Genomic DNA, 15,870 nt, shown 5'->3' with positions numbered 1-15,870 from the left:
CAAAGCTCTCAGGAGAAGGTGGATTTCATGAACAGGTGGCTCATTTCTCCAAAGCTGTGTAATACCGACCAAGATCTTAAACACAGAATCTGATCTACTATAACAGCCATATGTTAAAGACATGAGTTAGGAGGCTCAGAAAGTACTAGACTGAAAGAAAATATGGAGCCAGTCTAACAGGTTTGGCTTCATGCAGAGAAAACGAAATTTTCCCATATTTTCTCGCACCGTAAAAATGAAAAGGATCAAGCTTAGGCTTTCAAAAATACATCCACCACTTGAATATCGTCCTGTCTTTGAATCGTGGATTTCACCGTTACCTGCTGCTGCTGCTGCTCTTCACTCTTTCAGTAAACGCCATCGCTGCCCGTCAGTGCAAAATAACAAGTCTGCTCATCTGAAAGAGAAAAAGCAACCTGTGAATATTAGTCTGTAAGTCGACTCAGAGGTATACATGACTTGCAAGAAAATCTTACTGAAAACAGAATTCAGTGTTCTCAGTGGAACTAGAAAGTGGTTCTTCATCAACCCTCAAGTTGCAGGAACAAACTAGTTACCGTATACCAAAGGCCAAATGTACTTTTACTTTTGATGCTGCTACTCAAAGCCCTTTCAGCAACAAGAAATGTGCACAAGTTTATCATGAGGAGGAAGAAAGGAAGTAACATCCTCCCCCCTCCACGTCTATTCTCGCCGAATATTGTGTTGAGCCCTTTCTAAATGACATTTCACGTAAACATTAAACTTGCAAGGTAGATGCTGATACCCCATATACCAATAAGTAATTTTACAAATAGGAAAACTGAAACTTGGTTTTAAGAAATTTGCTTGAGGTAACAGGTTGTGTCATCATTCTCCCTAGAATCAAAAGGTAGAAAGGTAAGAGTATGCAAAGAAAGGAAATCAGCCAGTTGGTTTTTACATAAGAATACCTAATTTTAAAAAGTGGGCCAATTAAGGGCAAAACGTAAGAACTGACTTCCACTCATGAAAGATGCTTAAACCCCAAAGACATTTTTGAGCATTCTCTCAAGAGTACTGGTCAAGGGGCGCCTGGGTGGCTCAGTGGGTTAAAGCCTCTGCCTTCGGCTCAGGTCATGATCCCAGGGTGCTGGGATCGAGCCTCTCATTGGGCTCTCTGCTCAGCAGGGAGCCTGCTTCCCTTCCTCTCTCTCTGCCTGCCTCTCTGCCTACTTGTGATCTCTGTCGAATAAATAAATAAAATCCTTAAAAAAAGAAAAGGTTCTACAACCTGGGCAGACAGCCTTGGTCCTGTCCTGTGTATCTCTAGAAACAACCTTTCTCTCTATGGTTAACACTATAACCAGCTGTTTCCTTTTCCCTTTCTTGTATGTACTTGTAATTTACTGTACTTCTCCTAACTTGCTTTAAATAGTTTCCATTTTTCAACCATCCTTAAGGCTAAGGATCTATTACAAATTATCTTGGTACAGATTTAACAAACTATGTGATACAAATGAAAACACACTGAACTCGTAACAGTTTTAGCTTGCCTCTTATGTTTAAGAGACTAACTATTACACTTCCTGCTATAGCTGAAACACTGAATATAGTCCAGCTCTACTCTGACACCTGATAAGGTCTTTTATCTCCTCCTCCATGAAATTAAAATTGCTGACCACAATGTTTCCGGACCAGTAGATATCACTGTCACTCTGTCTCCTCCCCCCAAGAAAGAATGCAACATGGATGCTACAAATATTCTAATTAAACTCCCACCGGTGGAGCTCTTAAGTTTTTCAGGGTCAAACATGCTTTGAAGTAGCACACTCCTCCACCCTGCTATAGTAGCCCTACAGGGGTTTGGGCAAGTTTCCTAAATTCTCCATCTGAAATCCCAATCATTCCCCCCACCAACCCTATCACCACCTCCGCCCTTTTCTCTCACTTTCCCTCTCTCCAACACACTTTTATTTCCCTTCCCCCTCTTTCTCTACCCTCTTTCCCCCTTCCTTTTTCCACCATTACTCCCTCCTCCTTCCCTTCCTCTCCCTTCACCTGTTTTGCTGCTCTAATTTTCTCTCTCTTGACACGTAGGGCTGGGCACACAGCAGGTGCCCAATAAAATAGTGTGTCATTTCAGCATTATTCTTTGCAATACTGTAAAGGCTTCTAAAGAGTCCATGATGGCAGCCTCCCACAGGACCCTCTCAATCAAGATGTCCACCTGCTTACAGCCCAAACGTGCCCTCCCTAGGGCTTGCTGGAGAGCAAGAGGGCATGCAGGAGGAAGTAGGTTGGGTTATGGAGAAACACTGACCTTGAGAATGGTCCTGAGTTCTCCTATTTGTTCATTTAAGTCACTAAGCCAGCAAATATTTCCTGAGCATCTACTCTAAGCCATGTACAGAGAATAAGGGTGAAGAAAACAGATTTACCAACTCTGAGCTTGCAAACTATAGGAGTTTAGCAAAGAAGACACATAAGAAAAATACAGAGATATTCAATATTAAAAGGTACTATAGAGAAAAATGAAAGTGTAGAGTGCCAGCAAGGTAGGGTGTTGCAGTTTTACATAGGGTGATCAGAGACTGTAACATCTGAGCAAAGACCAAAAGGAAATGAGGGGCAAACCATGCAGAACTGCAGTGAAAGATGGTCCTAGAGCTCTAGGTGATAATGATGCGTCAATGCAAATGCATCATTTGTAACTAATATACCACTTTGCTGAGAGACGTTGGTTAAGGGGAGGCTGTGCACAGGGGTGGGGAGGGGGGTACAGGGGATACAGGGAGATCTATAGGAAATGTCTGTACCCTCTGTTCAATTTTGCTGAGGACCAAAAGCCTATTTTGGGGGCGCCTGAGTAGCTCAGTGGGTTAGGCCTCTGCCTTTGGCTCAGGTCATGATCTCAGGATCCTGGGATTGAGCCCCACGTCAGGCTGTCTGATCAGCAGGGAGCCTGCTCCCCCCTGCCCCGCCTCTCTGCCTACTGTCTGTCCAATAGATAAATAAACTCTTTTTTAAAAAAATAAATAAATAAATAAAATAAAAAGTCTATTTTGGGGGCACCTGGATGGCTCAGTCAATTAAGCAGCTCTTGATTTTGGCTCAGGTCCTGATCTCGGAGTCCTGGGATCGAGCCCCAGCATCAGGCTCCATGCTCAGTGGGGAGTCTGCTTGAGGATTCTCTCTCCCTCTGCCCCTCCCCCAACTCACATGTGTTCACAGTCACACACACGCAAGGGCTCTTGCTCTCTCTCTCAAATGAATAACTAAATCTTCAAAGTCTATTCTTTTTAACTGTCTTAGAGATGGACAAGTCCAACACTGAAGGGGTCAGCCAAAACTGTGGATTTCACCACTGGCTTCTTGGGTGAGTAGATACAATAAAAAGGGAAAGAAACATTCTCTGAGGGATCCAGTGCCAGGGCACAGCCAGGAACTTGTCTATTCAACTGAAATCCTTTATTCTTTAATTTGCCAGGTGGCAGGTGCAAAGAGGCTGCATCCTCAGATTACTCTTATCTCAATTATGTCTCACTAAAAAAACCAAAGTCAGCCCATGAAAGACTGTTTAGGTGCTGATGTATGAATCACACAGCTGTACGGAGCAGCTATGCAACTCACAAGGTTAGGTTAGGTTGGAATGAAGACCTACTGTAGTCAGGAAGTTATTAACATAAACTACTGCTAAGAAAGGAAATTAGTATATGCTTCAGATGTCTCTTTCAAAGACTCTTTCTCAAAAACATGGTCACAAAACTGGACCATTTCCTTACACCATACACAAAAATAGACTCAAAATGGATGAAAGACCTCAATGTGAGACAGGAATCCATCAAAATCTTAAGAGTAGAACATAGGCAGCAACCTCTTTGACCTCAGCCACAGCAACTTCTTCCTAGAAACATCAGCAAAGGCAAGAGAAACAAGGGCAAAAATGAACTATGGGGACTTCGTCAAGATCAAAAGCTTTGCACAGCAAAGAAAACAGTCAACAAAACCAAAGGACAACCAAGAGAATGGGAGAAGATATTTGCAAATGACATATCAGATAAAGGACTAGTATCCAAAATCCATAAAGAACTTATCAAACTCAATATCCAAAGAAGAAATAATCTAATCAAGAAATGGGGAGAAGACATGAACAGACATTTCTCCAAAAAAGACATCCAAATGGGGGGCGCCTGGGAGGCTCAGTCGTGGGGTGTCTGCCTTCAGTTCAGGTCATGATCCCAGGGTCCTGGGATCATGCCCCACATGGGGCTCTCTGCTCGGCAGGAAGCCTGCACCTTCCTCTCCCATTCCCCCTGCTTGTGTTCTCTCTCTCACTGTCTCTCTCATTCAAATAATTAATAAAATCTTTTTGAAAAATTTAAAAAAAAAAAGACATCTAAATGGCCAACAGACACATGAAAAGATGCGCAACATCACTCAGCATCAGGGAAATACAAATCAAAAACCACAATGAGATACCACCTCACACCATTCAGAATGGATAAAATTAACAAGTTAGGAAATGAGAGATGTTGGCGAGGATGCGGAGGAGAACCCTCCTACACTACTGATGGGAATGCAAGCTGGTGCAGCCACTCTGGAAAACAGTATGGAGGCTCCTCAACGAGTCAAAAATAGAGCTACCCTACGATCCAGCAATTGCACTACTGGGCATTTACCCCAAAGATACAAATGTAGTGATCCGAAGGGACACCTACACCCGAATGTTTATAGCAGCAATGTCCACAATAGCCAAACTATGGAAAGAGCCCAGTTGTCCACTGACAGATGAATGGATAAAGAGGAGGTGGTATGGGCACCTGGGTGGCTGTGTCGGTTAAGCGGCTGCCTTCGCCTCAGGTCATGACCCTAGGGTCCTGTGACTGCACTCCCTATTGGGATCCCTAATTAGTGGAGAGTCTGCCTCTCCCTCTTCCTCTGCCTGCTGCTCTGCCTACTTGTGCTCTCTATCTCTCTAATAAATAAATAAAATCTTAAAAAAAAAAAAGAGGTGGTATATATACACAATGGAATATTACGCAATCATCACCAAGAAAATGGAAGCTTAGCATTTGCAAGGACATGGATGGGTATTATGCTAAGCAAAATAAGTCAATCAGAGAAAGGCAATTATCATATGATCTTACTGATATGTGGAATGTAAGAAACAAAACAGAGGATCATAGGGGAAGAGAGGAAAAAATAAAACGAGAGGAAAACAGAGAGGGAAATAAACCACAAGAGACTCTTAATCTTAGGAAATAAACTGAGGGTTGCTGGAGGGGAGGGGGAGTGGAGGGATGGTTAACTGGGTGCTGGACATGAAGGGGAGCATGTGATGTAATGAGCAGTGGGTTTTATACAAGACTGATGAATCACAGACCTGTCCTCTAAAACCAGTAATACACTGTATGTTAAATAATTGAATTTAAATTTTAGAAATAGACTTAAAACAAAAATATAGTCACATGTGGGACGCCTGGGTGGCTCAGTTGGTTAAGCAGCTGCCTTCGGCTCAGGTCATGATCCCAGCGTCCTGGGATCGAGTCCCACATCGGGCTCCTTGCTCGGCGGGGAGCCTGCTTCTCCCTCTGCCTCTGCCTGCCACTCTGTCTGCCTGTGCTCGCTCGCTCTCTCTCTCTAACAAATAAATAAATTTAAAAAAAAAAAAAAATATAGTCACATGTTTACAAGGAACTATGTGCAATAAAATATTATTTATAACATTAAGAAAACTGGTAACGACTTAAGACACGCCAACACAAAAATGGCTAAATCAATTATGACACATCATGAGACACAACAGGTCAAAAAAGAATACGTTTATCTAAAGATGTATAATGTACACAATGTGAAACAATTTGCTTAAAAAAATGCTTTTTGTTTATGCACCATACACAGGCAAATGTGCATACATGTGCACACATGTGTACACACACATATACCAAACTGTAAATGGTGACTTCTCTGGAAAAGGGCACATCTATTATGTATGCTATGAATCCTTTATTATCTGTATAAACACATTTTTCTCTAAATACAGGGGCTGGGAGGAAAATGGACTGGCCTATAAATATTGAAATCAGAAGGTCTTAAGTTTTTCACACATTTTTAAATATTATTTCCCTAGATTATAAAGACAAAATGTGATGGGGGGGTAGACTGTTTAAAATCCTCCTATTAAAAACAACAACAACAAAAAAGCAGAGAAAGTACCAACTTGGCTGTACAGCAAAAAAGAAGATGGGTTCAAGTGAGAAAGGTGATCACTTCTGGCAAATTAAACCCTACCAGCCTCGGTGTTCCCATCCGTAAAATGGAAAGTAGAAAATTTTACAGTATTACTGAAAATAGTGAATTATACACCCTAGCTAAAATGCCCAGCACACTGACACATCATAGGCACTCAACACATAGCTGCTCTTGGGGGTTGGACGGGGGAGGGAAATACATAGCAGCTCTTATAAGTCAGCAACATCTATGTAACATTTTATATAAGTTAAACAAATTTGTTTCATTTAGAAATGTACCCTGCCAGGTCTTCTATGGTCCTTACAGGCTCTTGCAACAAATTTATTCAGAAATAAAAATGTCGGGGAGCCTTGGTGGCTCAGTCGGTTAACCATGTGCCTTCAGCTCGGGTCTTGATGCTACGGTCCTAGGACTGAGACCCTGATCCAGCTCCCTGATCAGTGGAGGCTGCTTCTCCCTCACCATCACTCCCTACCCCTCACATCCCCCTTGCATGTGGTATCTCAAATAAATAAATAAAATCTAAAAAAAAAAAAAAAAAAAAAAAAAGTCATGCATATCAAAGTGCTTTTCTCACCAAAATAGCAAGTAAAATAACTCAAGCAAAAAAAATTTTTTCCTTCATTTTTTTCTGGTTATTTTCCTGCCAATCAAAGCACATGCTTGGGGAAATCCATATATTGCTTTTCAACGACAACAGAGATAAGGTCTCAAAGCCCCGTGACCATGACCCAGTTCCCAAAGAAGAATATGAGGGAAAGAACTTGGTCCGGATTCCAGAGGGAGAGTGGACTGGTCAGTAGTCCCTGTCAAGTCTACTTCCCTTCCCCACACATTCCTCCAGGAGTTAACAGTCTCCTGGTAACAGGCAATGTGTCAGGGGTGAGTCACGGATCATACACTGTTTGTGTCGGCATTCTTCCCCAACTCTGCCCCACGCCGATCATGGCCCCAAACTGAACTGATCATTCGCAGTTCCTTTAGCTCTCCAATGACATGTGGCACCCTTAGCTCAGAAATCCATAATGGATTTCCCTGTCTCTTCACCTCAAAATCCTTGTTCAAGAGGACTCTGGTGCTATCCCAAACTCAAGTAAACCTTTCCCATCTTATTGGGTCTCTCATCATTTGGGTCTCTGCCCAGTGATATATTCTCAAAGAGGCCTTGCTGGTTACAGTGGCTAATGTAGTACTGTTGTGCCTTCAACCACATCCTTCAGCCAACCACTCTCAATGCCGTTATAATCTACACGGGTTAGGAATGTGTACAGCTGCAAGTAACAACTTCTTAATTATGGAAATTTATCCTTCCAGAGCAAGTCCAGAAGAAGGTGGCTAGTGGTATAGTGTTAGTTGTTCAACGAGGCCATCGAGAACTCTGGCCCTTCTGCTCCGCAATATTTAGCATGCCATCTTCATGCTTGTCACCTCATGGTATAAAAAGGTTGCTGCCATAAACAGGTATCTTACCTACACTTAAGGCTGGAAGAAGATGAGAAGAGAAACGTGTGGCTCTAGCAACCACACCTTTCTCCTTTTGTCGGGAAAGGAAAAACCTTCCCCAAGATGTTGCTTATCAAAAACCAGAGCCAGGTCACATGGCCTCCTAAAGCTACAGGGGAGGCAGGTGAGTCAGGATACAAATTATTAGCACTGGTTAAGAACAAGCCTGATCTATCGCCTAAGACCAGCACAACACAGTCCCACACACAATTAAGGTTCTTTTAACAATGAAACAAACGGGAATGGGCATTGGATAGGACAGAAACAGTGCTGGCCACACTTATTTTTCATAGTACTTACCATCTGCAATCACTTTACACAAAATAATAAAAATAAATGCTAACTGCTCACATCCTCTCAAAAGAATACAAGCTCCTGGTCTAGCTCCACATATACACACCCAGAACCTGTATGTTAAAATAGTCAAGCTGCTCACAGTAGGCAGGTATTATACTCATGTATAGGCACTGAAAGTAGTGGGGATTGCCCAGGTTATCCTGTAGTGGCAAATTAACCTCAAAATCTCAGGGTCTTGACAGAACAAAGGTTTATTTCATACTCACTCCTCATGCCCATTGCATATTGGTGTGTTGGGGTAAGAAAGAGGGCAAAGAGCTTTCCTCCACACTGAGAAACCCAAACTGTTGGAATCTCCACTATTTCAAAACACGTCTTCAGGATTTGCTATAGTAAAAGAGAGCTGGAGGGTCTCAGGAGAGCCACTTAAATGCTTTAGCTCAGAAACACATGTTACTCCCACAGACAGCCCACTGCATGGAATTAGTCATGTGGCTTTTTTTCCCCCAAAAGTTTTATTTATTTATTTCCCCCCTCCCCCCAGTAATCTCTGCACCCAACATGGGGCTTGAATTCATGACCCCGAGATCAAGAGTTGCATACCCTTCAAGAGTCCCATGTTCCTTGGATTGAGCCAGCCAGGCACCCCCGGAATCAGTCACATGATTCTATGTAATCATAATGAGGCAGAGAAACATAAAGAACACATGAATATGGGTAGTAAATGTTTCTGCCTCATTCTCCACGGGCTGGTACAACAATGCACCATCCCAATTTTAAAATGCAGACCCATTAAAGAAATTCCTTGGAACAAACTCACAGTTAGGGATACTCAGTAAAGCAATTATTTCATCTTATAAGGTAATACTTACCATTAAAGGCACACATACACACATTGTTCCTTCAGGAATAATAACAGGAAATATCTATGTAGCACGTATTATGCTCTGCTCCATGTACTTGCCAAATTTTAGTACCTTTAATCTACTCAACTACCCAGTAAGGGAGATCTAATTAGGAGTAACAGCCTTATTAACCCCGTCTTGTAAGGGAATGGAAGAGTGTTAGAAGCCAGTTCTCCATGGACCCATGGCATTTCTGCATATTGTACAAGCAGAGGCACCAACTGTCTTTGTTCCAGACAATGTTTAAGGAAGTCTGTATAGAGAACAGCCTTAGAAAAAAGGGACTGTCTCCTACAGCACAGGGCAGCATGTTTACTGCTCGGTATAAACAAAATAACGTCTTCCCCTCCGGAGCAAAGGGCAGGCATGCTTACTGCCCATTATAAAGGATTAGGATTCCCTTAGTTCAGGATTCCTCTCTTGTAATGCAACCCTTTTTATATCCAGGTGTCATCTGACTCTCTCCACGTCTCGCTTTGGAAACTGGGGCTTAGGGAACCAGTGTAGGAATATGTTGACACTCTGGCTACGGCTATTATTATGAGCAATAAAGTCATTCCCGTGAGCCCATGAAACTGTGGCAGGTTAACTTGTTAGCTTGAAAGTAGGGTAAATTCTCAGAGCCTTCACAGTTTTTTGACAAAAATTTAAGTAATTTGCCTAAGGTGTGACAGCTAGTAGGTGGCACATGCAAGATTCAAGCCCAAGCTGTCTGGTTCAATAACCATGCTTTTAAATTTTTAAATCTCTGCTATATGGCAGTAGTTCTTGAAGTGTAGTTCCAGAACTAGCATCATCAATATCACTTGTGAACATGTTTCAAATGCAAATTCTTGGGCATTACCCCAGACCTACTGAATAAAAAATTGGGGGGTTGGGGGGGTGGTAGGGGAGACGTATGTTTTGACAAGTCTTCCAGAATATTCTGACAATATAAGTTTGAAAACCACTGCTATACTGCATATATTCACTGAATCTGTAAGACTGAAGGAAATGGTATATCCTGATTCACATGGGGATGTGACTGACCTTTCATAACATGAATGATATCAAACTCTAAGGGAGGTGGTTCATAAGCCCTTGCATATCATTTTTTTAGGAAGGTAAGAATCTTCAGGGTGCCTGGGTGGCTCAGTGGGTTAAGGCCTCTGCTTTCGGCTCAGGTCATGATCCCAGGGTCCTGGGATCGAGCCCCACATTGGGCTCTCTGCTCTGCAGAGAGCCTGCTTCCTCCTCTTTCTCCCTGCCTGCCCCTCTTGTCTACTTGTGATCTCTTTCAAATAAATAAATAAAATCTTTAAGAAAAAAAAAAAAGGAAGGTAAGAATCTTCATGTGGTGCAAATAAACACCACGTGTCTTTTTAACAGGCCTGCATAATATTTTCCTTTGTGGAGTCACAAATTTATGTCCAGAATGCTAAATGAAAATACCTGCTTTTTTTTATTCCCATAATGATCAGAAAGAATTACTTAGCCAAGGGAGAAACACTATTTATATTTTAGAGTCAAGCTGTAATTCTTGAAAAACAGGAAACCACGTATCAACAAAGCCAACTCAGTGTACCATAGTGGAAAGGGCACCAGGCTTTGAGTCACAGAGTCAAGTCACTTAACTTCTTCAACTCAATTTCCTGATTTTAAAATGGAAAATGAACTCCAGCTTTAGAGCTGCAATTAAGCTTAAATGATACAGTACTTGAAAGCTGTTGGTAAATAACTTTTATGCTACGTGAATGTTAAGTCCACCTACATGAGTTCTCTTTCTCGACTGTGGTGTTATCACAGTTCTCCAAAGTTTAGAGTACTGCCTGCCACACAGAAGATGCTCCACACGTATGAGGTATTAGGAATGGATATGAAGCAGTCTGTTAATGATGTAATTGACTTCTCTGGATTCCACTTGTCACAATAATTTCAGCCTTTTAATAGGAAAAAGTCACTTGAAAAGAAATCCTTAGTCATGTTTAAAATGGGCCAGCTAATTAAAGAAAATCAGCTGATTTTCTTCCCCTGGAGAACACTACTGAAGGAGTTCTGTCCTAAGCCTAAGACAGAAACGCCTATTAGCAACCCTGATGGCCTCAGAACCTCAGGATTTCAAGTACAAGAGTACTCTCTTGTGCATATATAAACACTCAGGAATAAAGGATGTGTACCTACAAAGTACTACATATTTCACATTTACTTCTACACTGTGGTAAAATTTTAATAAATGGATTACAGGGTTTATGAAATCTATTTTAATAAAATCTGAAATTCAAGTCAGCAAATATTAAATAAACTACTACTGTGTATAAAACAGAGAGACAGCTAGAAAACTACAGCCAAGTAAGTATCGTTTGGAAAGAGAAAATATAATTTAATGAGGAAAATATAATCTACAAAACTTTGTAGATTTATGTTAATGCAGTTCCTTAATTTGTACTCTCTCCAAATACTTTCTCAATCTTCTGAAAAATTAGTTAATAATCTAGAGTTCTTGAAAAAGGGGAACTTCAAGCTTTTAGCTTCAAGACATATCTAAGTTAGCAAATGAATTCAAGTTGAAGGTCAGCTTTCAGTACAGGGCTTTAATAGTAAGGATACTATCCCAACTATGTCTTATAATGATCCAAATATTTATAAATAAATTAGCTCTACCTTTTAAAAAGTGAAAGCATCAGTCTATCTTAAGATTTGTAATTTGAATGACCAATTAACTTCATAAATGCTTATGCAAATTCATTTGATGAAAGCACAAATTACAGCTGAGCATAAAACTCCTTTCACTCGCTTCTTAAAAAAAATACTGAGAGGGGCACCTGGGTGGCTCAGTGGGTTAAAGCCTCTGCCTTCAGCTCAGGTCATGATCCCAGGGTCCTGGGATTGAGCCCCACATCGGGCTCTCTGCTCAGCAGGGAGCCTGTTTCCCCTTCTCTCTCTCTGCCTGCCTCTCTGCCTACTTGTGATCTCTGTCTGTCAAATAAATAAATAAAATCTTTAAAAAAAAAAAAATACTGAGAGCCGTCTGGGTGGTGCAGTCAGTTAAGGGACTGACTCTTGGCTTCAGCTCAGGTTGTGATCTCAGGGTTGTGGGATCAAGCTCCATGCTGGCTCCAGGGCTCGTGCCAAGCATGGAATCTGCTTAAAGATTCTCTCTCCCTCTCTCTGTGCCCATCCAGCTTGTGCACACACTCTCTCTCAAATAAATAAATATATTTTTTTTAGAATTCCAAAGGAAAACAATATTAATTTTTAGAATTGCAAAGGAAAACAATACTAAAAAATTGCCAGGACGCCTGCATGTCTCAGTGGGTTAAGCCTCTGCCTTCGGCTAAGGTCATGATTTCAGGGTCCTGGGATCGAGTCCCACATCAGGCTCTCTGCTCAGCAGGGAGCCTGCTTCCCTCTCCCTCTCTCTGACTGCCTCTCTGCCTACTTGTGATCTCTGTCAAATAAATAAATAAATAAATCTTTTAAAAAACAAAAAAAAGTTTCTAAACTTAATTTTTTTAACCCATCTTTTCAACTCAAGGCAATATTACTTCAAGTGAACAATCACATGGCTACAGTGACTTGTGGACGTTTTCAGACATGCAACTCGTACATATTGTAATTGGACAATACTCTTCCAAATTTAATCCAAAATTCAATTGAGAACCTTAGTTAATAAAACAGTAACTTTTAGCTCACCCACCCCTTCCAAATTTAGTCAAGCCAGATAGGAAACAGAAGAGACAGCCAGTTTTGATGTAGTCTAACTACTACCTCAAAGTAGTAAGTCTTAACACCCCACAGTGAAACAGTGACTTCTGGTGGCAAAAAATGCAGGCATACTCCGCATTTTGCCAGAGAAAGCAGTGCTTAAAATCACTGGGCTTTTCTGACCTTAAATTCTCAGTCCCTGGATGACCTTTGTATTCTAATTTGACACACTGTGATTCTTCAAGATTGTATTTTTACAGAGTTGAAGAGTTAAGCAAATCACAAATGCCAAAGCCACTACAGAAATCTGATTGCTACAGAGAATGTGTAAGACATGTTAACTCTGGTAAGTAACAGTTCATTTTCTTTCTGCAGGTGGAAAGCCTGCAAATCCCACACCCCTAGTCTCATTATCCCTGTAAGTTTTATTTAGAAAATGAAAAGAAAGGGGGAGATCCCCAGTATCTACACTCATTTTTTATTATTATTTAAGAAGGTTCCACATCCATCGTGGAACCTAGCGTGGAGCCCAATGAGGGGCTTGATCTCACGACCCTGAGATCAAGATCTGAGCTGAGATCAAGAGTTGGCAATCTTTCACTGAGCCACTAGGCGCACCTAAACTCATTTCTTTCTTTCTTTCCTTTTTTTTTTTTAAAGATTTATTTATTTGACAGAGATCACAAGTAGGCAGAGAGGCAGGCAGACAGAGAGGAGCAGAAGCAGGCTCCCTGCTGAGCAAAGAGCCCAATCAGATCCGGGTCTTGATCCCAGGACCCTGGGATCATGACCTGAGCTGAAGGCAGAGGCTTTAACACACTGAGCCACCAAGGAGCCACTAAGCTCATTTTTTTCAATGCCTTGTGTCCTAGTCTTCAATGTCTTAAACATCCCAAGTCCTTTCGGTGGTTCCCTCTCTCCTAAATCAGCTAAATTCAAATTAATCTTTCTAGTTTTACACAATAAGTACTACGAGTTATTCTTTTGCTTTCTCTCCTAGTTTCCCTTAATTCTCTTGGGTCATTATTCTTTAGTACTCTCCATTCCTTTTCTGCATCTTTACCTTCAAATACAGTATTTTCTAACACTGGCAAGGGACAACACCTTTAAATTAAAGCAGGAGAACCATCCAGAATTTTCAACTCTCCTGTGAATTTATTTCCAGAATATCCACTCAAGGAATCCTTTCCACTAAAGATGAAAGGCAAGCTAAGGAAATACATTAGACAGAGGAAGTAAACATTGAAACAGGGCCATGCCTAGGTATGCTCAAGTCTCTGAAGAGAATTAGATTCATAGTCCAAAGGTCTTTTTCTTTTACCGGCCTTCTATCTCCACCCGGAGCCTGACTGACGCACAGAGCTCCGGGAGAGGTATCCCACCTCTGCCTACCTTCTACGAAATCTGCCAGACCTTGCTCTGAAACAATCTTGCACAAGCAAAATCCCCACACTTTTCAGGGCACTCCCTTGTCTGATGTTTCTGGGTCGCAATTTCTGAGCTTTTTTCACCTTACAACTGTCCCAGGGAACTGGGTCTTCGCCTTAATTACGGTTTCGCCTTTAAGGTTTTAAATCTGTCTGGTTCCTCAATGATATGTCATTCCCGGCCCCCAGCCCTCAACGTGCACCGACAGTGTTAAAAAAGCCCGATCCCACACTTAAAAACAAACAAACAAACAAACAAACATAGCAAAACATGGTCTGCAAGCGCCCCCTCTCCCTCGTACCTCCCCTCCCCGCAAAAGAGTCTGGCTCCCGGAAGAAACGGACACATCTCCACCTCCAAAGCCAAAGGTCTTCCTGGCACAATCTGCATAACAATACTGGGGTGTCTGTGAGTGCAAGAGACTCCTGGAAGTCCAACCTACTAAGAAGTATCGAGACCCTCGAAGGTCCCTGCAAATTCATTAATGTAACTACCATTACGTTAAGGTGGGTACGATTTACACAACTCTCCAATTCCTCTCCCTTTTAATTCGACGACCCTGGCGTTTGCAACGTCGGGGGGCTCGAATGCAGCAGTCACAGGAGGATCAGACACCGGCGTGAAAAATTATCAAGAGAAATTAACCAGTTCCACATTCTGGAGATGCCGTCTCCCCGCGCCCCAGGGGCAAGTCTCAGAAGGTGCCTTCAACTTTCCCCCTCGCTCTCTCGAGGCTGCGGACCACCGAACACGCGCCTCCCTCTCAATCACAATTAGATCGGACGGGATCCAGTAATTCTCCCAACCACACGCAAAGAGGAGGCTGACAATGACGGGGGGGAAGGGGAACTCGGGATGGAAGAGAGAAAAGCCCCGCTTTTACTCCCCGAGAAACTTCTGGGACACTTCTATTACGCAACCCCGAGACTAGGTTCCAAAACAGCACATCCTTCCGCAAGACGCGGGGCGCACCGGGAGACGTCGGATTTGGGAGCGTGGGGAAGGAAAATGGGTCTCTTCCTGTGTTTCCCACCGCTCCACCCCCGGTTCTTCCAGACGCTACCTGCCCCGGATTTGCAAGGGTGATGCGAGCTCCGCGTCTCCTTCGCCCGTTCCCACCGGAAAAGTGGGAACGCCAGCTACTTGAGTCAGCGTGCTGGGAAGCAGGCAGCGAGGCGGGGAGAGCCTGGGCTTCCCAGAAGTCAGCGGCTGCGGCGTTCCCGGCGAGGCTGACCCCCAGCCCGGGGGCGCACAGGGGCTCCGCTTACCTTCCTGACCTTTGCTCCTCCAGTCTCAAGTCGTGCGCCCTCGCCACCTCCGCTCTCCCCTGACCTGTTGCGGTGGGGAAGGGGCGCGGGTGCGGAGAGCGAAAAGGAAAGCGTCCTCCCGCAAGTCAGAGGCGGCTCGCACCAGTCTCGGCTCGCGCGAGCCGCGGAGGCGAAAATGCAGCTGCGCCCGCGACGCGCGCAGGCGGCGGCCGAATGCTCAGGGGCCGCGCGCTAGTCCGCTTGCTGGCCCACAAGCTCCGCGCGCCCGCAGAGCCTGAACGCCCCGGAGGCAAGGCCACGCCCTCCTCGGGAGGCCCCGCCCCCGGCCTGGCCCGCCCCCACCCTGCAGCTCGGCGCTGGGCGGATCAGCCTGGCCCACGCCCTCTAGCTGGCGCCACCCAAATGGCTAGGAACGTCGCCACCCTCCTCGGGAAACCGGTAGGAGGATCCAGGGGGAGCGGCAGCGGAGGATGGAATACTGCAGTGACCGCACCGGCAGCGTGGGTGACCCTGCCCCGGGCTGATGTGGGGCGCAAGAACCCTTTCTCTTCCTCAGAGGGATTCAGCTCAGT

At 43.5% G+C, this 15,870-nt stretch overlaps 1 protein-coding gene across 1 annotated transcript in view; it reads right to left on the bottom strand.

The window, feature by feature from the left end:
* The window catches only part of AFF1 (ALF transcription elongation factor 1), a 201,351-nt gene extending 185,762 nt beyond the window's left edge, over positions 1–15,589 (bottom strand). Inside the window, exons 1-2 of the mRNA XM_080797454.1 lie at positions 15,299–15,589; positions 321–397 (exon numbers count right to left, since the gene is read on the bottom strand). Of these exons, the coding sequence (XP_080653580.1) occupies positions 321–361 (41 nt within the window). The 5' untranslated portion in view covers positions 362–397; positions 15,299–15,589. The remainder of the gene's footprint in view (positions 1–320; positions 398–15,298) is intronic.
* Positions 15,590–15,870: the final 281 nt, after the last annotated feature.

Source organism: Martes martes (assembly GCF_963455335.1).
Source record: "Martes martes genome assembly, chromosome: 2".
Classification (NCBI taxonomy): Eukaryota; Metazoa; Chordata; class Mammalia; order Carnivora; family Mustelidae; genus Martes; species Martes martes.
The sequence above is the reverse complement of the archived record's forward strand: the minus strand, read 5'-3'. Positions and strand labels throughout refer to the sequence as shown.